General features: G+C 55.6%; 10 protein-coding genes across 10 annotated transcripts; 6 read left to right on the forward strand and 4 right to left on the reverse strand.

Moving 5' to 3' along the window:
- Positions 1–6: 6 nt before the first annotated feature.
- Positions 7–4012, forward strand: L969DRAFT_104055 (uncharacterized protein). Its single transcript, XM_014712172.1, has 3 exons — positions 7–1119; positions 1169–3155; positions 3207–4012. The coding sequence occupies exons 1-3, from the start codon at positions 307–309 to the stop codon at positions 3875–3877; spliced, it is 3471 nt and encodes a 1156-aa protein (XP_014567658.1). The 5' UTR covers positions 7–306; the 3' UTR covers positions 3878–4012.
- A 61-nt stretch (positions 4013–4073) lies between these two features.
- Positions 4074–5493, reverse strand: L969DRAFT_50251 (uncharacterized protein; the record flags this gene model as incomplete). Its single annotated transcript, XM_014712173.1, has 5 exons — positions 4074–4391; positions 4440–4505; positions 4559–4916; positions 4971–5318; positions 5366–5493. 5 exons carry the CDS (start codon positions 5491–5493, stop codon positions 4074–4076), a joined length of 1218 nt encoding a protein of 405 aa, XP_014567659.1.
- A 166-nt stretch (positions 5494–5659) lies between these two features.
- L969DRAFT_95243 (uncharacterized protein) lies at positions 5660–7354 on the forward strand (the record flags this gene model as incomplete). Its single annotated transcript, XM_014712174.1, has 7 exons — positions 5660–5706; positions 5761–5884; positions 5939–6068; positions 6124–6296; positions 6356–6931; positions 6982–7062; positions 7115–7354. The coding sequence occupies 7 exons, from the start codon at positions 5660–5662 to the stop codon at positions 7352–7354; spliced, it is 1371 nt and encodes a 456-aa protein (XP_014567660.1).
- A 15-nt stretch (positions 7355–7369) lies between these two features.
- On the reverse strand, positions 7370–9647 carry L969DRAFT_95244 (uncharacterized protein; the record flags this gene model as incomplete). The annotated part of the gene is made up of 7 exons (XM_014712175.1): positions 7370–7605; positions 7658–8004; positions 8060–8570; positions 8621–8780; positions 8866–8949; positions 8997–9439; positions 9491–9647. The coding sequence occupies 7 exons, from the start codon at positions 9645–9647 to the stop codon at positions 7370–7372; spliced, it is 1938 nt and encodes a 645-aa protein (XP_014567661.1).
- A 2486-nt stretch (positions 9648–12133) lies between these two features.
- Positions 12134–14532, forward strand: L969DRAFT_50488 (uncharacterized protein; the record flags this gene model as incomplete). Its single annotated transcript, XM_014712176.1, has 10 exons — positions 12134–12152; positions 12201–12264; positions 12500–12560; positions 12621–12747; positions 12808–12864; positions 12910–13002; positions 13063–13089; positions 13139–13202; positions 13615–14014; positions 14074–14532. 10 exons carry the CDS (start codon positions 12134–12136, stop codon positions 14530–14532), a joined length of 1371 nt encoding a protein of 456 aa, XP_014567662.1.
- A 328-nt stretch (positions 14533–14860) lies between these two features.
- On the reverse strand, positions 14861–15715 carry L969DRAFT_50553 (uncharacterized protein; the record flags this gene model as incomplete). The annotated part of the gene is made up of 1 exon (XM_014712177.1): positions 14861–15715. One exon carries the CDS (start codon positions 15713–15715, stop codon positions 14861–14863), a length of 855 nt encoding a protein of 284 aa, XP_014567663.1.
- A 204-nt stretch (positions 15716–15919) lies between these two features.
- Positions 15920–19235, forward strand: L969DRAFT_95247 (uncharacterized protein; the record flags this gene model as incomplete). Its single annotated transcript, XM_014712178.1, has 8 exons — positions 15920–16370; positions 16420–17458; positions 17556–17775; positions 17829–18135; positions 18194–18314; positions 18661–18739; positions 18794–18923; positions 18976–19235. 8 exons carry the CDS (start codon positions 15920–15922, stop codon positions 19233–19235), a joined length of 2607 nt encoding a protein of 868 aa, XP_014567664.1.
- Positions 19236–19371: 136 nt separating this feature from the next.
- Positions 19372–20291, reverse strand: L969DRAFT_18175 (uncharacterized protein; the record flags this gene model as incomplete). Its single annotated transcript, XM_014711708.1, has 4 exons — positions 19372–19401; positions 19451–19618; positions 19669–19962; positions 20013–20291. The coding sequence occupies 4 exons, from the start codon at positions 20289–20291 to the stop codon at positions 19372–19374; spliced, it is 771 nt and encodes a 256-aa protein (XP_014567194.1).
- A 67-nt stretch (positions 20292–20358) lies between these two features.
- Positions 20359–21657, forward strand: L969DRAFT_88555 (uncharacterized protein). Its single transcript, XM_014712179.1, has 3 exons — positions 20359–20511; positions 20570–21550; positions 21603–21657. Exons 1-2 carry the CDS (start codon positions 20473–20475, stop codon positions 21332–21334), a joined length of 804 nt encoding a protein of 267 aa, XP_014567665.1. The 5' UTR covers positions 20359–20472; the 3' UTR covers positions 21335–21550; positions 21603–21657.
- L969DRAFT_95250 (uncharacterized protein) lies at positions 21437–22164 on the forward strand (the record flags this gene model as incomplete). Its single annotated transcript, XM_014712180.1, has 4 exons — positions 21437–21550; positions 21603–21843; positions 21893–21952; positions 22004–22164. 4 exons carry the CDS (start codon positions 21437–21439, stop codon positions 22162–22164), a joined length of 576 nt encoding a protein of 191 aa, XP_014567666.1.
- Positions 22165–22214: the final 50 nt, after the last annotated feature.

Consider the following 22214-nt stretch of genomic DNA (forward strand, 5'->3'; position numbering starts at 1 on the left):
TGGCCGTATTGTTCGACGGAAAATCCGGCATGCTCGGCCTGCAGGCGTAGCACGACGCAGCTATTCTCCAACGCACGGACCCTGTAGGCGCGAGGTCTGACTTGTCGGAGCATCCAGCGTCTCGCGGCGACAGCAAACACTTGACAACGCGCCTTTGGCAGTGTCGCAGCTGAGAGATTGCTGCGGCTAGGTCAGCAAGGGCAACAAGGGCGAACACGGGCGAGTCTGGATTGAGCAGCGCATAGATCATGTACGCTAGAAACGCATAAGCAGCTCTGTCGCCAAGTTCACGACTGTCAAGACGCAATGTTAGGCACAGCGGTCGGGCCTTTGCTGAGGCTATTAGAGACCTACTTGCTCCTCGAGATACTCAAAATACCTATAGATCCGTCAGCAGTTGCCAACAAGACTGCTCTCATACCGTCCAGAGTGGCTGCTCTCGCGCACAGTGGCGGATTGGACAATGCACCAAGCCGAGGACTCGCAAGCCTGTTGCGGCCAATGTCCTCAAACCTGCCAGGCTACGTGAAGCGGGCAGAACAGGCCACTCTCGCAAAAGGTCTCATCAAGAGAGCCAACATCAATGTGCCGGTCGAGTCGCAATGGCGCTACGCTGCGTCGCTCAACTCTTCATTGCCGACAAGCAAGGCGTGGGCAACCCTGACATTGCTTATCGCGCTTCAATACCTCGTCAGATGGTCCATCGTCACTTTACTCGCTCTTATCAGGCCAACGGCGAGCTCAGTGACAGCAGTGCCCCTCTTAAGCTCGCGAAGTACGCAAGGGAGCACCCCGGGCCTGCAGACTGCTTCACCCTCAAGACCGCACTCGCCATGGCAAGAGAGCTCACCTAGGATCAGCGAAACGCTCTTGCCATCACATACCCGCCATGCTCAGTCATCATCAAGTCAAGCCACCAAACGCAGCGCGCCTTGTCAGATACCCCTAAGACCGCTGCGCAGTCTCTGGCTCAGCTGCATGCGAGCCCTCCCTCCTCCTGTCCGCAAAGCGCTGGCTTCCTTCTGCTCGAGGCCAGCACTCGAGATTATGGGCACATTGGCGCGTGATGGCGCGCTGCTCACCCGCGGGCTGTCCTTGCTCGCAATCGGTACTACCGACGTGAGTCTGTCTACTCCTTGCGCATGGTCATGGCTCACGCAGACTGCAGGCATGGATTGCTCCCTTGCTTGCCATCATGCTACCAAACTTGCTCGATGCGCCGCTCTCGAGCCCTACGAGACGACAGGCAGTTGGACACTCGGTACTTTACATGCTCTCCCTTGGCTTCCTTGCCGGCTTCGGGACAGAGCAGGCTACGACAAGCTTACTCTGGGCCATCGTTGTCAGAGTTGGCGGCTTGTCACTCCATACAAGCAGTCAGCTACCCGAGCATCCCTTCTCCACACCACCGTCAATTGATCTCAGCCCTCGAGGCAGGCTAAAGGAAGCCATCCTCAATCCGCATGCGGCTTCGGCAGCAATCTCGTTCGCCATAGCCATGTGCTGCAAATTCGCAGCATCTGTCGATCCTAGCGCTGAAAAAGCGTATGCAAGCCCTGCCACAAAATGGCATGTCGTCCTTGCCTACATTATCGTCTGTCAACTGCACAACCTTGACAGCTTCTGGGAGCCATTCTGTCTTCGGCTGGGATCACTGTCGAGCTGGCAAGAATGGACAAAGCGACGTTTCGAATCCCTTCGTGTCAGCCTCACCGTCTCGGGAGTAGCCCTGGTTCTGGCCTACAAGGCACTCGCACCAGTCTCGCCGAGCATGGGTCTACCGGAAGTCCTCGGCATTATCGGTCTACTCCTTGCGTCGGCTTTTGAGCATGGCTCGCTTCGCCAGGCATTGGCGCATACATGGCCAGTCTCGCCACCGGAGACGCCGCACGAGCGCCCGCCAATGATCTCGGTCAATCTAGATCCGCCCGTCAGGCCGTCCCTGCGGCCGAGGCAGAGTAACCATACAAAGCTTGACGATGGCGAGAACGAGAAGGCGGGTGTCGATGAAGATAGACTCAGTCAAGCTTCGGGCTCGAGTACAGACGAAGACACACGTGCTCAAGGACTGGCTAACCTGGACGTAACGACCCTGGGCTTCATTGTGCTTTTCAGCTCGATCTGGCTGGCTTTCCTCCTTTGCGACCCGTATCAAGGCATTGCTAGAACGGCCAGATTGCCTCCTACCCTCGACTCTCCACCGCCATGGAAGTCAATCTTCTCTGAATTCTGCTCGGTCTCCAATGCGGTAGAGTCAGAGATCTCGCGATACAACGCTGGCAATTGGACACCTAGCCAGCAGGACGACGCTGCGATGGCGCTGTATGATCAAGAGCTCGTTGCTTCTGTGCACGACAAAGACCTCAAGGTGCAAAAGGTTGCTTACAATGAGACAACCTTCATCGAGTACTTGGATTATCACTTCCCAAAGAGCACGCAACATCTCTGGATCACGCTCGCCGATGACCAATTCTCAAGGACTGCAACGCGTCATCTGCAACGTTTTGTGCAGCTCCAGAACGTCAAGGCTGCTACGGAGGCAAGGGAAAGGATGCAGGATCCACCGAGCACGCCGCCGAGAACAGCGACTACAGCAGACAGTGCGACGGATGCAATTAGCCTGTCAGCATCCACTGCGCCCAACGTCCTCGTCGAGCGTCATCTGGTCGTACTGTGCGTTGACGAGGGCTGCCTACGTACGTGCAGACAGCAAGGATGGTACTGTTATGGAGGATATGAGGCGACCCGATCGCGCGAATGGATGCGTGCAACCTGGCCCAAAGTCGCCGGCTTGCACGACATTCTGCAATCTGGCCGCAGCGTATTCTTCGTGGATTCCGATGTCTTCTTCAGAGGCGAACCTCTGTACCGGATGGCTCCGCTCGACTCGTCAGACGTGCAATATCAGGAAGAGATGGTCGGAGACAAAATCAACACTGGCTGGTCCTATTCTCGCCCTACAGAAGCGGTGATCAAGCTGTACGAGCGACTCATGTACATGAATCACGAGAAAGTCTCTCGAGATCAAGTCAATACCAACGAGATTCTTGCCACCGAAGAAATACGCTTGGAGGCCGGCGGCTGGCGAAATCTCCACGACTTTGTCAGTCCGACGGGTATCAAGGTGCACGTGATGAACCCAGAATATTTCAGAGGTTAGTTTCTTCGAAGACCGCGCAGAATGCTGGCTGATGCGAGGGTTGCAGTCTATCACTCCGAATTCGATGACCAGTGGCAGACAGTGTCTGATCAGCACGCAGTTGCGCTTCACATGACTTGCTGCGACAACGCTTTTCTGAAGCAATACATCGCTGCGCACTATGGCTACCTCCAGAACCTCGATGGCTACTATTCGCGTCCGCCGCTCATGATCACGGCCGATGTGATCGCCGGCGATTACAGACAACTCAACGCGGCAGCGACGATTCTGATGGCCGTTGCGGCAGCGACGGGTAGAGCTTTCTTGCCTCCGTCGCATGCTGTCTTGCATCAAGCTGGGCAGACGTTCACTCGACCTATCTGGTCTGTCTTCAGACTCGACTATCTACAGCGTGAAAACAGGATCGACTTGCTCGAGCCGAACTATGTCATTCATGCTGCCCACCATCTCGCAAAGGAAGGCGACTTGGACACGATCGCTGAGCTCAGCGATGTATTGGAGATCAACATCCGACAGCTCTGGAGTCTCGAAGACTTGATCGAACTCATCCAGTCGGCGGACATCAGTCGACACAAGATCATCAAGCTGACGAATTGGGGCTGGACGTTCGCTCACATGCAATGGCCGTTACCCCAAAGGATAGCAGATCAGCATCTCAAAATTTGTGCCTTCATCGAAGAGCCACAGTATTGCGCTCACCAGTGCCGAATGCCTTAGATTCGCCCCTTGTAGGCCATCGCACAGTCAGACGATAGATCTGCGCCAATAGAACGCATGTCAACATGTTGTGACATCCCAGCAGCAGTGTTGTAGGTCCAGAAAAAGTGTCATGTAAGCCATGCATTGTCCGACAAGCATCCAAAGGCAGCACCAGTGAGAGAGATGATCTAGAAGAACAAGTTTCGTGACGAGTTTAGGCGAATGAAGAGTAGGTTTTGACGTCGTCTGCAGTGGGCGGCAGCGGTTCTTCGCCAGAAGCCAAGTTGCACTGCCAGAAAGCACGAACTTGATCCGGTTCGAAAGCGCCGACGACAGAGTGGAGGACACCACGGTTGTGGAAGATGCAGAGGTCGTCTTTCTTCCAATCGTGCGGGTAGACGAGCTCGGGGGCGATGCCCGGTCGTTGCATCTTGAACAGCAGTTCGCGTGTCTCTTTGAGATCGCTGATGATACCGCCTTCGGGCAGGATCTGCCCTGATGGGTCAACACCGGCGGGCAGAGGTGCAACGATCTGACTGTCACATCAGCTCGGGGGACAGTGTGGAGGCGCGGGACGAACGATGGCTTCTGCACCGCTCGGGTGGACTTGGTAGTGCAGCTTGCCCGTCTTTGGATTCTTCCAAGTCTGAAACCATAGCGTGTCAATGACCATTTTGTGGATTGAGGGGTACGACTGACCATGGGAAACTCTTTGATCTTGCTCGACTCCCATGCGGGCAAGTCATCTTTGGATAGCTCCTTGCCGTCAGAGACGATCCCGAGACCGGTGGAATTGCTCTTTGCGGGCGCCATCCAGACATAGGGATGAGGTGCATAGCGTACTTTGGCACGTACGGCGAGCGATTTGAGATCGGGTGGGAGGATGTCGAACATCTTTGTGCCGGAGACGAATGCAGTGGTGCCCAGGGGAACTTTGAGCTCATCGCCCGTTCCGTCATCGTATCGGCAGGTCTGCTCCTCACCGGCAGGAACGCTGAGTGCGTAGAGTGTCGTGACCTTGGGTGGGAGGAGGTCGTAGAGAGCAGCGTCTATGTGCCTGTCCATCTCATTTCAGTTGGGCGCGGTACAGGACTATGGCGGGGTGACGGACCACCGATAGAACCGAGTGATCCCTTGGGCTTCTTCCTCGGGCGAGACGACTTCTTTGTGGAACGTCTTGTGGTGAGGATGGCGAAGCTGTGGCTTGTCGAGGCCTTGGGTGATGCGAGGATCAGTGGGGACGCCATTACCAATCAGCTGCACTTGAGGCTGAGAGGGGACCGTTTTGAGATCGGGATGCAGAACGGATTTCTTCTCTGATCCCGTCTTGTTGTTGCCGTGGCCGTATGAGCCCTCGGCAGTAGCATCGAATGCCTTGGTCAGTTTGTACTGCTGTTTGGGCGTCAAGTCTACACCGCGAATGACGAGCAGACTGTGTTTGTAGAGCAGTTCCTCGAGTCTGTGCTCGCCCATGAGTCTCGACAATAGAGAGAGAGGGGAACGGACTCTGCAAATGCCGCAGGGTCAAAAGGCGCTGTAGGGTCATAGCCATAGACCTGGGCTCCGAATTCTGGGAGTGCTTTGACGTCGAGCGTCGGGGGTGCCGGGATCTGAGCTGTCCTGATTCCGCCCATCTCTGTGCGTGTGCTCTGTGCGTATGTGAAGAAGCCGTGCTCGCTATCGCAGGGTCAAGTCAAGTCAAGTCACTGATAGGCAAGTCTGATAAGCTTCGAGCGCGACTTTACTTTTGACTTTGACTTTATCCATTTTTCCCAAAGAACAACGGCGGGCTCCTCAAGGATGGCCAAGCTATGGGGCGGCCGCTTCACCGGCGCAACAGATCCTCTGTGAGCACGCGCACATCCACTGGCTTGCCCGTGTGTGCTGACATGTAGACATAGCATGCACGAGTTCAACCAATCTCTGAGCTATGATCAACGCATGTACGACGCCGACATCAGAGGCTCCATTGCCTACTCTGCTGGGCTCGTCAAAGCGGGCATCCTCACCGAAGAGGAGTGCAAGGTCGGCTGTATGCCCATTGCCGCCCACGCAAGCTGACCACACCTTTGAGTGCAGAGCATCCATGATGGTCTTGGCAAAGTCTTGCAAGAATGGACGTCGGGCACATTCAAGATCGAAGCAACAGACGAGGATATTCACACGGCAAACGAACGCCGGCTCAATGAGCTCATCGGACCCGTTGCAGGCGAGCGCCAACCTTTGACGCGCTCTCGTGGTAGAGCTGACACTGGCCTCGACAGGAAAGCTCCATACGGGTCGTTCTCGCAATGATCAGGTGGCGACGGATATGCGCTTGTGGCTGATTGACGAGAGTGCAAAGATCCGTCAGGCGCTCAGAGATCTCATCGACGTGCTCGTCAACCGCGCCGAGAAAGAGATTGATCATATCTTGCCTGGATATACCCATCTCCAGGCAAGCTGGGCATAATCTCCCCGAGTGCCCCATGACTGACCGAGATGCTCGCACGACAGAGAGCTCAGCCTATCCGGTGGTCCCATTTCTTGCTCTCCCATACTGCCAACTTGGTCTCTGATCTCTCGCGACTCGATTCCTCTCTGCCAAGATTATCCGTCATGCCCCTCGGCTCGGGCGCAATGGCAGGCAACCCGTTCGCAATTCCACGGGAACAGATCGCAGAGCAGCTCGGCTTCCAGAGTCTCTCGCTCAACTCCATGCAAGGCGTTTCCGACCGCGACTTCATTGCCGAATTCCTCTTCACCACCACTCTCGCCATGGTACACATCTCGCGCTTCGCGGAGGATCTCATCATCTACTCTAGCGCAGAATTCGGTTTCGTCAGCTTGTCCGATGCCTACTCGACCGGTAGCTCCATCATGCCGCAGAAGAAGAACCCAGACAGTCTTGAACTTCTGCGAGGCAAATCGGGCAGGACATTCGGACAGATGGCGGGATTTCTCATGACGCTAAAGGGCATTCCATCGACGTACAACAAGGATCTGCAAGAAGACAAGGAGCCGCTGTTCGATGCGGCAGAAACGATCCATCGCTGCTTGCTCATCTTCCAAGGCGTCATTGCCACTTTGACAGTAAGCCGTCGTAGAAGAGGCCAGCAGAAAGCTGAGAATGTGACAAATAGATCCATCCCGAGAAGATGCGTGCGGCATTGACAGACGACTTGCTCGCAACAGATCTTGCCGAGTATCTCGTTCGCAAGGGTGTAAGCGTCTCACATGGTCTGTCATGCCACGATGCTCAGACCGGCAAGGCAGACACCGTTCAGAGAGACTCATCATATCTCCGGCTCGGCAGTCAGACTGGCAGAAGAGGGCAAGACGTCTCTCAGCAAGCTCACGCTCGAACAGCTCCAGACTCTGTCGCCCAAATTCAGCGAGGATGTCAAAGAAGTCTTCAGTTTCGAAACGAGCGTGGAGCGAAGGGATGTTCCGGGCGGAACGAGCAAGCGGGCAGTGCACGAGCAAGTGGCAAAGATCCGCGCGCTTGTCAAGTAGAGTGCATGGGACTGGCTACAGATCGAAAACGCCAGCTTGGAATGCAGCTTGGTTGTAGAACCGCGCTTTGACTGTTCTGCCCCCGAAGAAGCGTCCGTCGAAGCTTCTTACTGCGTTGAAGGCTCCTACGAGACCCGAGAAGAGCACAAACACTCTCACTTGATCCTCGTCGGGTAGAGGCTGTGCGGTGAGCTGAGGCATCAGGTGTACTAGGCATCGCTCGACGATACCACCTTTGCGTGCTTCTTCCGCTGAATTTCGTGCTCATCAGCGCCAGTAGTCTCGAATTGGCGTGAGACCGACCTATCTCGCCCGTGAGGTCATCATCCACATCGTCCCGGCCGACCAGGTTGGTCAATAGCACGACGGGCGTTGGCTCGCCAAACTTCTCCCGCTCTTCGCGCTTCTGCTGCGACAGATGATCAGACACGATCGTGCCTCTACCTTTGCCTGCCATGCTGTTCTGATGCTGAGGCTGTTCAGTCGCTTCTGTTGGCTTCCCTTTGCGATTTTTGGCATTGCCCGATGGCTCCTCGTGATGGGACACAGCTTGTAAAGGCTTGAGCATGCCAGCGTTATCGACACCCAAGCCTTGGCCTTCCCGCCAGCCCCATTTGGACATGAGACTCGCAGCAACATCACGCGGTTCCCTGCAGTACGATCACTGAGCTCTCACGCTTCTCGAAGCAAAGTTGCTGGACCGACTGTGCGGTCGCCGTGCTTGCTTCGGGTGATGGCTTTTTGAGCTTGCTGAAGCGTTCGGCAATAGCGCGCGCTTTGGCTTGTGCCTCCGCGATCATCTTGGCCTGAGATGCTTCTGGGCTTGCGTCGTCAGGTGTTGCTACAGGCGCGGGCTCGGCAGGCGCAGCAGCAGCGACGAAAGAAGGCGTTGGCTGGGCAGACATGGCCGCACGGCGAGCATACGCCTCGTCGCCCGACTGAGCAGGCGTAGGCCGAGTGAAGATCGGCTCTGGAGGTGCGACAAAGGCGGATGGTTCGGGAGCAGGTCGAGACATGGCCGCACGTCTTGCATAAGCTTCGTCGGCAGTCTGAGCAATGGGAGTGATTGCAGATGGCAAGGGATCTTGCATCTGCCGCGACATGGCTGCACGACGAGCGTAAGCCTCTTCTGCGGTGTTGGCGAGCGGTTGCACTTCTCGCGCGGGAGAGGGCGCTCGATCGTCATCATAAGCGGCTGGCGGAGCGAATAGCATGCCTTTTTGCAAGTGTCAGATGTGGACATGCAGCGCCAGTGAGCGTGCTGACCTTTTGGCTTTGGTGCAGAATTTGAGCGAGCGTCATCATCCGATTCGTCCTCGCTGTAGGACGAATTGTCGTACTGTGCACTCTTTTTCTCGTTGAGGCGGTCGAGCGCAGCTTGTATTTTTTCCTCCTTGAGTTGAGCGACATGTTTGAGCCAGTCATTCTGTGATTGCGACGAGACGCGCAAGGCAGAAGGAAGACGAGCATGTCAACAAGCTTGTCGCGCGAATGCAAAGTGCGAGCATTACGTAGTCGTTTGGCCTTGCGGGATCATAATCCGCGCCATAGTCCAGCGGTGCGAGTTCCTTCGCTAGCTTGCCGCGTTTCTTGTTCTAGAATCAAGTCAGGCATGAATGGGTGATGTGAGTCTTTGGCTTGCCTTCTTGTTTCGTTGGGCTTCAAGACGTTTGCCTGCCTCGGAGGAGCGGAAGCCGTTGATGTCTTCCTGCTCTTTCGTGGACTCTGGCAGCGTGAGAGGCGGTGGCTTGGGTATCACACGAGGCGTTCTGCTTGTCGATGGTCCTGCTGAAGCCGTCCTTGACGGCGCTGCTCTGTCTGTCACGGGTTGTGCAGGTGCAGCTGTTTCCTTTGCATGGGTCGACGAGCTCGGCCGATTGACTGCTGGGAGGATCGAATCAGCCGGTGTGAGCGGTGCCCTTCCCGAGGATGCAGGCGCAAGCTTGATCTTCTTTGCTTGAGACTCGTTCAGGTCATCGTTGCTCGAAGACAGCAAGAAAGCGCTGGACAAGGCCGTCGATGGCTTCTTTGGCTGTGCTGCTGGCTTGCGCTTGACGGGTGCAAAAGAGAGAGATGCCGACCAATCTGTACGCCCTCATGAGACTGAACCATGCCGGGTGAGCGACTGACACTGACTCGGCTTCTTCGTCTCTGGTGCCTTCACCTCCTTCGCTGCGTCGACTGCTGCTGCAGGCTCGGGCGGTGATTGCTCAGGCGCAGTCTTTTCAGCGATCAGGATCGGCTCCGTGGGCTCGGCGCTGTCGCCAAGCGCTATGCCTGCGTACAGCGACATGCCAAGTCGCTTGACTGCAACAGTCCGGCCACCACGACGGCAGTTTACGCGTTCGCGCGATTGTTGTCGCTTTGCAGGTCCCCCTTCTCCTGCGCTACCGTCGAGGGGCGCAGATAAATCACAACGATGCTCGTCCTGCTGCTGTAACTCTCCATCAGCGTATCAGCTTGGCCGTTCAGTCACATCCAATTCCCATCAGGCCTCTCGGTGCAAAGGGTCGGCGGGCCATCAGATCGGGATGGTGTACCGATTCGACATACACTCAGGCTGATCTTCGATGCGGACTGCACGCAATCTCCTGCTACTGAAGATGCGCAACCCTTTGCACGGTTAACTGAACATGGCATGAGACTCGGATTCACCCATTTCGCTGTTGAGCGCAATGGTCACTATGAAAGCGCAACGGTAGACATTTCATCAAGGGCACCGCCGTTCGACGTCACATCGAGCCGATGAGGCCGCTTTGTTGTGTACGCGTCAGACTGGCTTCGTCCCTTCACGCGACCCGCTTGACCCCATCTTTGGCGATGTCGCTGCTCCGTTTGTGATCCACCAGAGCATACATAGATGTCCAGGATCCCCGTCAACGAGAATGCTGCAAGGGGTTTCTATCTGTTAGTCAGCTTGCAGCTCTATCTGTACGGCGGCGAGTGAAGGATCGTCTCATTCAGTGCAGAACTCAATTGCTTCCGTCTGCAAAGCATGATGCCTATTTGCAATCGTCCGCAGACGAATTCGAGTCTGCGGCATACTCATCCTTTTGTCATAAGCTCTGAGATACTTGCCACCTCTTTCGCTTCGACACAGCGCAAAGAAAGGCTTCCTGCCGTATGGTACAATCGTGGGCTACCCGCCAAAGGAGCCGCAACAGTCAAAAGCGAACATTGTGGTCAGCTTCTTTTCCTTTCGAGCTATATGACGTTTCAGCAGGCCAATCGCTGGCCAGACAAACCCAATCCTGACTGACAGAACGCCGGGCCATCAGCACAGGGCTCACGTCAGCGTCAACGACAAGAACGCGTGCGTCTGTGACCAGCTTGTTGGGATACCCATGACCTGTGTATGTAGCCGGCTCAACATGAAGAGCTGGATCAGTCCAGCCGGCCTGTTTTCGATCTCTGCGGTGACTTTGCTCGCGATGTTTGCAACAGTCCCTCAGACGAAAGGCAGGGCACCGCCAGCAAGAACATATACAGGTTTAGGCGGCCCACATCGGTCGAACAAACCGGTTCGCCATGCGTGCTCCTTCTCATTGACGTCGCTTTCCGTTCCTTCGGCGTTTGGGTACAACGGCGCTCGTCAGTGTGCTCGACGTGCAGAGACTCGCGGACGAAGCTGACATTTCACCCAATAATATACGCGTGCTGCCAATCTTTTGCTCAATTCACGATCCGCCTCCGTTTCGTACTATGTAAGCACTGTTAGTACCAACGCCGGGCCATCTCTGATTGCTCCTCTCAGGTCAGTATGGCCCCATCCGCGCCTCTCAAGATGCAGACGAGCCAACGAGGACAATGCGCTGCTTGTGAGAGCATGCTCTCTCGACCTGCAAACGTCGGTTGCTATCAGACCCATTTGCATGAGAGTGACACTATCTGTAGCTGCCGATCTCGACTGAGACGTAACAAATAGACGCACTGCTTCACTTCCGCTGCTTCACTCCCGGTGACCATACTGAATCTGTGAAGCACAGCTCTCACGAGTGACTGCGAAGTCACGAGCTCCGAATGATCGGGAACGCAGCAAGGCCACTTCACCCCTAGTTGATGAGCACACGATCTCCTGATGCAACCTGCTGCTTGCTTTCCCAAGCGGACTAGCGGCGTCACGCGTTCGCGTGGCCTGCCCATCTGAACCTGATCTGAGCTTTTGATGGCGCGTTCCTTGTTCGCCGCGCTTTGCTGTGCTGGGCATACCCCGCAACGAACGATGCTCTTCTCATCGCTCTTGGTCTTCAGCAAAGTGATGTCATCGCTCTCTACCACTCTACCGACCTCTTTCGCTCGTTCTCAACTCGCGAGCGGCAAGTTGTCAGGGCAGAATGGGCTGCCAATCCGGCACACACTCAAGCTCCTCTTCGATGAAGTATGCTCGCGAGCCGGCGAGGATGAAGATGCGGTACCTTTTGCAAGGATGACGATCGATTACGAGAGATATGTCGTCACGTTCATCGCAACGGAGCAGAATGGACACTACGAGATCGAAACGGTACACGAGCAGATGGGCGCCGCATTGTTTTCAGCGTACTGACCAGACCGCCATAGTAGAATACACGGCTCGTTCGGATCGTCACACAACCGGCTTATCCTGTCTTTGGCGATGTCGCCGTCCCATTTCTCGCTCGTGTGACCGTCGATGTCCAAGATCCTATTCAACGTGCGTGCTGCAGAGGGTATCTCACCTTGACTTCCGAGCTCTTCCTTTTGAGCGGCGAGACAAAGATCATCTCGTTCGAATCTCAACTCAGTTGCTTCCGTCCACAAGACATGCATCCCGACTGCAATCGTGAGTCAACGGTCAGCTAGTTGCGAATTGCTCAGTCCACTTCTGCAGCTTCCCGATATTCTCCGCCTTTACCGGCTCTGACACAATGCAAATCTGCTCTACCACCGGAGTGGTCTAATGAAGATGCACCGGCAAAGGAAGCAGCGACAGTCAAGATAGGCGCCATGATCACCGTCAGACTTTCGCGCTAGCTTGGGCGAAACACTGACTTGTCAATAGGGTCATTGCTGGCCAAAAGAGCCTCTTGACGGTGGCAAGGCAGAGCCTCAACGCCAAGCTTATTTTAGAATTGACCAGAAGACTCTGTGCGCTCATGTTAAGAGCATAGCGGAATGACTAATTGCTAGGGGCAGCTGGCTCAATATCATCAGCTGGAAAAGCCACTCTGGCCTGTTCACTATCTCACCAGTAAGCTCTCACTCGGTCATGGGCATGATTCCAGTCTAGCGAATACTGTCGGTGACATAGGGAACGGCAAGCCGCAGCGTCTATCGTTTTCGACAGCTCGAGCCCGTCAGACAAGGTGGCGTGCCAGACGTGCTCGTTTCCGTCGATGTTGCCATTCGCCCTTCGACATACTACTACAACGGCATTCGTGAGTGTTCCGGATACGCATGCTGCATCACAAACTTGACACGTTTCTCACGGTCACCAGTGCATCAATGCTGCCGAGCAATCGTGCATTCTGAGATTCGCGTCCGCTTTATACCCTGTGAGGCCCCCTGCTTGGACCGATACCTGACTGACCGGTAGTTAGACGAATACACGGTTGTCAAAGCGCTTCTTGACGCTGACAAGCCAACGGCAACGATGCATTGCTTAGGAGAACATGCACTGGCAGAATGTCACCGTCAGTATCAATAAAGTCAGCGAAGTTAGCGGCAAGCTGATGCGCTGACGCGCTGTATAGCGGCTGAGCTCGATTGGACGCTACCAGGTCAGCGCTTCATACAACGAGTAGAAATTCCGACTCAAGACCTGCACAGCGCTTACCACTGATTGCGCATTTCACTCTAGCTGGGATGGAAAGCAGGACGGCTACTTCTCCTAGTACATTGCGATCTGAGCGGTCTATGACGTCTACGTGTCCCCATCAGTCGTCTAGAATTGATAAGTTGGCTTTCATCGTAGGGGCTTCGCGGACTGCAAGCGCTCACATATGCACATGCGCTTTCAATAAGAGTTATGATATCGCGCGCTTGTAAGTCTTAACCGTTATACGTCAGGCGAGCACCAATCCTTGATGAGGAGAGTGCCTTTGCTTCTTGTGTATAAATGGTACAGAAAGAGGTACAAGAAACTAGAGATAAGGCAAAGTGGGGAACGCCACATAAGGCGGTTCCCGCACGTGACAATCGCTCGATTCTCTGACTTCGTGTCTCTCGAGGGAGATAAATTAGGTGTCTTATTATTGTAGCCATACGTCTCATACGTGTACTGAGCCGCTTGGTCACCGTGACAGTCATTCATCTCGGCAAGCAACTCCGGGGTGCAAAACACTGGACGACGTGCTGTCGTTGGACGTTTCGTGCATTACCAAAGCTGCCGCCTTGTTGGCCGCCGCCCGGGGAACCGCCGCCGCCAAAGCCAGGAGAACCGCCGCCGCCAAATCCAGGAGGACCGCCGCCGCCGCCAGAAGGACCGCCGCCGCCAGAAGGACCGCCGCCGCCAAAGCCACCGCCTTGACAGCCGCCGCCGGGATGGCCACCGGGGGAACCGGTCCTTTGATGATAACAAAGAAGGACGGCACAATCAGATTCTGCGTGGAATTTCGTGCCCTCAATAGAGGCACGGAGAAGAATGCTTATCCCCTCCGCTCATCAGGACGCGGTAACGGCGGTGGGCAGCCCGACGTGCCAGCAGTCCAGCATTAAGTGGGAGCAACAGGACCTACAAGTGCAGGACACCCTCGCATGACCAGCACGAGCGAGCAGAGAGCCTATCCGTAGGGTTTTCGAACCTTCCGGGCGGTCCTCCTGGCTTCGGCGGCGGCGGCGATCCTCCTGGCTTTGGCGGCGGCGGTCCTCCTTGCGGCGGCGGCGGTCCTCCTGGATTTGGCGGCGGCGGTCCTCCTGGCTTTGGCGGCGGCGGTCCCCCGGGCGGCGGCAGCCAAGGCGGCGGCTGTCAAGGCGGCGGCTTTGGTGATGCACGAATCGACAATTGGACGATAGCACGTCGTCCAGTGTTTTGCACCCCGGAGTTGCTTGCAGAGATGAAAGAGTGTCTCGGTGACAAATACATAGCGGCTCAGTACACGTGTGAGACGTATGGCTACAATAATACTACACCTGATTTTAGATCTGTGGCCTGCTATGACGGGTTGGTGAACGAAGATCTAAGCGAGTGGATCAGGAAGATTGTCGATCTCTTTGATCTCTGACGTGAGCAACGTGTCTGCATCCCGACTCATAAGTCCAGGAGGTCGAGTTCGAGGGCTTGAGTGTTGATGATGTCAATGTCGTAGCCTTTGTCCTTGTGTTGGACTATGACCTTTTTAGCTGAAGAATCGATCACGCCCTTGATATTGCGTAGCCAACCCATGCCGATTACCAGATCGTGCCGCTTTGGTATGTCAAGGATATACGCCACAATACGATCGGTGAACGACCCTAAGTCGACGTCGATCCATGCGTTTTTGGTAGCGCACATCTTGGTGTTGTTGGCCGTGCTGACTTTGCGTGTTCGAATTAGATCGATGTCGCTCAAATTCATACTGGCTTGCAAGTGCTCAGGTGCTTGTGTATTGCATCCCGCCATTCTGATCGCATGTAGCCTGTATCGTGAAGCGCTTTGGGGACTGTGATCAATGTTGTTTGCGCCGAGCTGGCAGAGGCAAGTGTGGACAACATGCCGCCTGGGATGAGCTCATCGTTACCGCTTTCGATGAGAAGGAGGGGCATATCCGAGGGGAGTCTGGCGATGGCGTTGAGTGAGTCGAATTTGTCGAGCACGAAGCGACCGAGGTAGTGGTACGGCAGCCATTTCGAATGATAGAATGCGCGCACGAGATCGAGCATCGAGGTGAACGTGCTCTCCAGGACCAGTCCGTCTATTGATTCTGTGAGAGCGACTTGCAGCGCTGCAGCTGCCCCAATCGAATGTCCGTGCACCACAACGCGTGCCTCTGGCCACCTTCTTTTGGCGTAGAGTACGACGGAAATGTAGTCTTGCACGAGACCGGGCTGAGTAGGTCCACCGCCTATTGTCGGCGAGGTCGATAGCCAGAAGCCACGTGGAGCAACGGCGAGTATGCGTAGGTGCATCGTCTCGTCTCGCCATCGAGTACGGCCCAGAAGAAGCGAGGAAAAGACGGGTGCTCGTCTGAGCGGATTGGACGCATTGCCCTGCAGATAGACAATGACCATGTCATGCTGTGCACTTGGTGATCGGTTCTCAGTTTCGACGAGTATTCCTCTGAGCTTGAAGCGATCCTTGCTATGCGCGACGGTCACCAATTCAGATCTCAAACCCTCCAGGTCGGGCGATGCTGGATCGAAGGGCTCTCGTCGCGCTCCGAGCGGTACGCCAGGCATGTAAATTATTTTCCGTTGGAAGGCGATCATCATTGCGCACTGTACTGGGCATGAGCTTGGCTCGATTGAGGAGGTCAGATCAGGCTGACTTTGTAAGTCCAGAGTGCGAGTGGAAAGCCGATGAGGGCAGAGGGAAGGAGAACTAGACTAGAGAGATGTCGCTGTCGCTTTGTGCGCTGGAGTGCCGGCCTGATGTATCGTAGGATCATCGGTCATGCCGGTGCGTCAGCGAAAATGCGCGTTTGCTCGGCGGTCGATCATCAGCTTGATATTGCTAACACTGGTGCCTTCAACTCCATGCGACAGCCTCTAGAGCGATGCACGTGTGGCTTAGCAAGACGACTATCGACTGCTGCAGCTGTGAGGAACCGTCTGGCGGCTACACGAGCGTCTGGTTCTCGACTGAGCAGAAGACCTCCGCCGCCTGTTCCTGTTCGTCATCGAGATCGGATACAGGTCAAGCCAGCTACATTGTCGGATACGACACCGAGCGTGCAGTCACAGAGTCATGCACAGCCTTCACAGACGAGTGCAGCAGGCCTCGCGTCGCCTGCTGCGCAAGTGCCTGTGCATGTGCCTGATGATCCGCAAGGCGTCTTGCAAGCGAGCGATCCGACATCTCAAGGAGCCGTCAGGCTGCTCTCCCAGTCTGGTCTCGTCATTGTTCGACAGCTGGAGATGATGAGCAAGTCTCACTTTGCTGCCGACCGCTCCTCATGCTGACACTGAGATAGATGTCTTTCTGGGCTACGAGCAGGCGAACAAATATCAGATCCTTGCGGCCAGTGGCGAAGCAGTCGGTTTCCTGGCGGAGGAAGACCTCGGCTTCCGGCAAGCCATCGGACGACAGTTCTTACGAGGACACAGAGCCTTCAAGTGCACCGTCATGGACAGCGACGGCGAGATCATCATGCGCGTCAATCGACCCTTGAGCCTCATCAATTCCAAGATCTACATCAGCAAAGGCGATGACCCGACAAACGTTATCGGCGAAGCGCAGCAGGAATGGCATCTGCTCAGGCGAAAGTACAATCTCTTCTCCAAACGTGAAGAAGGGTTTGACCAATTCGGCGCCATCGATACGCCTTTCCTCGGCTGGGACTTCATCGCACGCAACGAGGATGACAAACCCGTCGCAGCCATCAACCGCAATTTCGCTGGCTTTGCTCGCGAGCTCTTCACGGATACTGGTCAGTATGCGCTCAAATTCGAAGCCCTCGCTGCCGAATCAGCTCCTCAGCCCGAGCCCTCGTCGACTGGGACAAACAGCGATTCGAAAGCGTTGACAGAAACGCCAGGTAACGCGCTCGTTCCCTCGCCCGAATCTGCTGCCTTGACGCTCGACCAACGTGCTGTCCTCCTGGCAGCAGCAGTCTCGATCGATATTGACTACTTCTCTCGAGCTCGCGGAGGCGGCTTCGGCGGCGGCTTCATGCCTATCTTCTGGCCCATGGGCGGGGGTAGTGGAGCAGCAGAAGGCGCAGAAGCGGGCGCGGCAGGCGAAGCTGGTCAAGTGGGAACGCCGATCGACGGTACAGCAGACGGATCGGGACCTTTCCCGCTGGATCAGCAAGCCGATCAGCCCCCTCGCGATACTGAGCCTTCTCCCTGGTCGAATGAAGACGTCTGGGGCGAGTCCAACGAAGGAATGGATGAAGGTCAGCAGCTCGAAGATCCCTGGGCGGCTCCTCAGGAACAAGGCGGGTCGTCCTGGGGCTCGTGGGGCGGAGGAGATTCAGGCGGAGGAGATGGCGGAGGTGGCTGGGATGGTTGGTAAGGAAATTGCAGCCAAACAGAACGCTCTCGCGTCGCGCTCGACCTGGGGCTTTACCTCGGTTGTCTGCTTTGTTTCATTCGCTGCTGGCCCGAGCAAAATGCTTTTTGCTCGACTCGTCGCCATTCTATCGACGATCCTGCCTGCATCAGCCATCGTCGTACGAACATACTGCTTCTCGATTGCTAAAGAAACGGCTGATTGCATTTCGACATGCATGCCGGGTGATGCTACATGGATCATGGAGACCTTTGTCTCCAGAGCTCTCGTTCATGTGCGCGTCGAGCCAAGCCGCTTCGAGGCAATCGCTGCCCTCGTGAGCAACTCGCATACGCTTGGATCACATTTTTCCAATCCTTTGCTTGTCAGACAGTGTATGGTCCATCTCGGCCCGAGTTCACGATGACGCCTGCTAGCTTGAGTCCCAGTACGGCAAGCTACACGCTCCGGATCAAAATGCCAGGAGCTATCAGAGAAATTCTCGTGCCTGGCGATGATGAAGCTGCTCGACTCGAAAAAGCCTGGCTCGGAGCTTGTTGCTCGGTTATCCTGGAAAGCAAGTTTACGCTCGGATTCACCGAATCGTTCATGATTGTCGGTCGACCGGGCGTGTATGTTCATTGCGGTCAAGGCTCAGGAAAGATCCGTCCGGATTTCGATTGCGAATCGAAGCGAGGTGGGTAGACTCAAGACGTGATCAGTTCGGGCGCTGATGTGTGGTTGTTGACGAGCAGTCATTGCAGAGTGTCAGACGACGGCAGAAGCTCATTGCGGGATCGCCAGAACGAGAGGCGCGCGAGAGGGCGGCTTGTGCGCTTGGCAGCCTTACTTGGTCCCTCCCCCGCACTCTACTTCGTGAGGACGAGATGGAGGTCGGACGCAGGCAGGACACGGTCTGCTGAATGCATGCGACTGTGTGCCGCTGCTGAGGTGACTGAGGCTAGTGAAGCGCGTCACGCGACGATGACTGGGCACAGCTTGAGATCCCTTCTGATATAATCTGCCCTTCGTCCCGCCTTGATTCTCGGATGCGGATCTTGTGCCCGATATCACTCGCCATCCTTTCATTCGTTTCTATCGCTCAGTCGCCGAGACCGCCGGCGGGAAAAAGACTCTTCTGCTTACAAGTCAAGCATTGCTCGGTCATCTGCAATGGCCTCATAACGGACAACCGGGGCGAGCGTCTCTATTTCTGGGGCAGCGATCCTCTCGATGGCTATCTCATCCAACTTGACTTGTTTCCGAGCGCTACGACGAGGTATGGCGCCTCCTGTAAATTGGTCAGTCCTACAACATTTTTCTGGATCAGGACACCCAATGCATAGTGTCCACAGCCCGAGGATCAGGTTGCACCTAGCGAGCCTGTGTGCTCTGCTCGGCCAAAGGAGCTGCAACCTTCTGCTGCTATCTACAGTGTACGCTTGCGAGCAGGCCTTGTGCCGCTTGCACTGAGCAGTCGATCGGGTAAGCTCAGGGACCGCATTCGAGCTATGGGGACTCAGTAGAAAGCGTGCAGACGAACATGCAAGATGCTGCAAGATCACGAGGCTACATCGGTTCGATCTGTCATTCTACAGTCGAACGATGTCAGAAAACAAACTTCCTCAGATTGATATCGAGTGTGGTCCAGACACGGACCCCGAAAAGTCATGCATCGACGTCTTCGCCACACCGGGCATGCGTGCTTCTGCTTCACGAATGCGGTTTCTGATGATCGCGCAGTTTCTGCGACCTGTGACATCGTCGGCGAGTCTTGCAAGCTCGAGCCATTCATGAATCGAAGAAGCCTATTCCTGTCTCGCTGTCCACTCCCGAGCTCGGCAGTCGCTTGATGACGGACACGACTGTCGTCAGAAGCTTTGCGGATTGGCTGTTTCATTGGGCCTCATGCAGTCTTGACCCGAAAGTATGGTTACGCCGCGTTGAGTCGATAGGTCAAGCCCTGCGGAGTCAACATCAGCTGTCATAGCGTGCCAGTGCGAGCGACTGACGCCATTTGTCGACTTTGTCGCGTGTTTGGCGGCAACGAGAGCGAGCAGACATTGATTGGCTCGATGACTAGCAATCTTGGGATCCGACGCGGTGATTTCTGCGACTGACATGCCCTCTGGCTTTCGCTTGAGCAGGATGATCACGCTCTGCATCTCGCTCCGATGTGGCTGCCTCACGCATCAGCAGACGAATGCGCTCTGGATCTGATGACACGAACTTCTTGTTCGCGGTACTTGATAGGTAGCGTATCGAGTATCGTGCCCGCAAAAGCGGCGAGGGCTTTCTTCTCTGCAGCAGCAGCATTCCTGCCTGAGCTGGGCGCACCTCCTCTGCCGCGTGTACCGCTCGTCACTCTGCCTCTCTGCGCAGGCGCGCTCGTCGTTGCGGTCACTGTTGTGCTCGGTGGCTCTTCTTTCGGTGGCGGCTGTTGTGCCGCGGTGGGCTGCTGCTGCGCTTGCTGTTGCGAAGCGTGACGCTGTGCTGCTAACTCGTACGAGATCTTCGCAGGTGCCTGCTCACAACGCTCAGCACGACCACAGCTTGCTTGGGAGGCCAGCGCACCTCGCTGTATTCTGTCGTGTAAGCGTTCATCTTGAGACCGTAGAGATAGCCAGCGAAGGCTTGATTGAATCTGTCGAGACCATTGTTGATCTCGCAGAGCGAAGCCATGTGGCTCGAGTAGTCTTCCATGGCATCTCTGAGCTCGCCAAAGACGCTTTCGAGGTGAGCGAGAGGTGCGCCGTTCGCGCCCGAGCGAGAAGCTGATAGTGCTGACAGAGATCCACGAGAGATGCGTCGGATGGGCGTGGTAGGCCTCACGTGAGCCTCCTGGCTTGTCATCGTCGAGGCTGCTCAAGCGCTCAACGGCCGAGACGCGTCGATACTTTCTGTGCTTTGGCAGCCCACCATCGCGACGGATGGTCATCTTCTTCAGCTCACATCGTCAGCGCATCGCCTACCCTTTTGCTCTTGACTGACAACGCATACAGCGCCAGCATGCGAGTCGGCGATCGAGCTCTACATGGGCGTTGACAAATTTGAGAATGAAGATCTGATCAAGGCAAGCGCAACCACTTAGCCCAGCCTCGTGGGGCTGACACGCTCGTGGCTCACGAAAGCACGCTTGGCCAGAAGACGTATGGTTCCATGTCGACAAGGTCTCTTCGGCGCACGTCTACTTGCGCATGCCGGGCGAAGCCATCGCTTTGCCAGACGCGACTTCAGTCACTCCAGCAGCTGTAGCGCCTGCACTTGCTGCCAAGCCAGGCACACAGCGCGGTGGAAAGTCGACAAGAGGAACGGCTAGGCCAGCCATGCCCAGACCTTCCACAGTGCCGCACACGACGCGCAAGATGACTCTGCAGACGATCCCATCGCAGTATCTCATCGATGCCGCACAGCTTGTCAAGGCGAACAGCATTCAAGGATCAAAGATGAAAGATCTCATCATTATATACACGCCTGCTTCCAATCTGCTCAAGACGAACGGCATGGAAGTCGGCTCAGTCTCATTCACGAATGAGCGCCTTGTCAGACGGGTCCATGTTGCCGACAAAGACCGAGATATCGTTTCTCGACTTGAGAAGACTCGCACAATTCGGCAGGTTGATTTCCAGGCAGAGAATGTACAACGAATCCGAGCGGCGCGTCTGAAAGCTCTCGAGGCTAAACAATCCCAATCAAAGTCAGCGACGCTTCAAGCGCAAGAGGCAGCAGAGATTGAGCGGATCCGGAAGGAGAAGCTCGAGCAAGACTATGCGCAGATGGAGGAAGCGATGGCAAAGGCAGAGATACAGAAGCGCAAGGCGAAAGAAGCTCGCCGCGCGAAGGGCGAAGAAGTAGAGAGCGAAGATGAGAGCGCGAGCGAGGATGGCTTCTGGTGACACCCGACAGTTCGCAGAGGAGGCAGAGTACGTCGTCATGACGGTATGTTTGGCTCCTTTGGCGCCGTTATCGACAAACCATCCTACACATAGCCGAGCCCAATGTTCCGTCGCTTGCTTCTGTCTTCGGCCTGCCTGTCGGTGTGTCTCAGCAACCCGATTGACCCGATCACAGAGCCACAGCTCGTCAGATTTAGACCGAGCATCTCCTATGCTGTCAGTGAAGAACCAAAGGATGAGCCGAATCTGCTGAAGCTTGGCTTATCAGGTCAAATGCATCATAGGCAACGACTACAGAGTCTTCTTCGGCTCAGATTCTCGGGATAGTTCCTTTGAGCTTCTGGCGACGTCAAATAGGCCGGGCTCTCATCGCATACAGGATTGGTCATTCGAGGTGCTCAGAAAAGGCCCCTTCAAAGTCGTCGAAGCCGAAAAGGTCTACACGCGCGATGAGATGCATCCAGCTCTTCGCATCTGGGCTGTCCTGGAAGATCACCCGATGAACAGAGGTTCGCTCTCTGCAATTCTTGACAGGCACACGGCTGAACGAACGGGTAGGCTACGATCGCGCTTGTACAGGCGAGCTGGGCACGTACATGCTGGCCGACTTCATCCGAGGCAAGTCATCTCTCGTCGTGAAACTGTGTGATTGCTGACAGAGGAGCACAGAGACCATCGAATTTGACCCCGATCCAGATTTCTACATGGAATGTCCCCGCAGCAAAGTCGACTGGACGCTCGTGCCTTGGCCGCCAGAGATCACGACATGCAATGATCAGCTCCATGCTGAGTGGATCGACAAGTATCATCCGCCGATAGAGGTCTCCTGAGATGTGTCCGCGATGCATCCCTTGTCGTGCAAAGCGTTGCCTCTGATCAA

The sequence above is a fragment of the Mixia osmundae genome, assembly GCF_000708205.1.
Source record: "Mixia osmundae IAM 14324 unplaced genomic scaffold scaffold_6, whole genome shotgun sequence".
NCBI classification, from domain to species: domain Eukaryota; kingdom Fungi; phylum Basidiomycota; class Mixiomycetes; order Mixiales; family Mixiaceae; genus Mixia; species Mixia osmundae.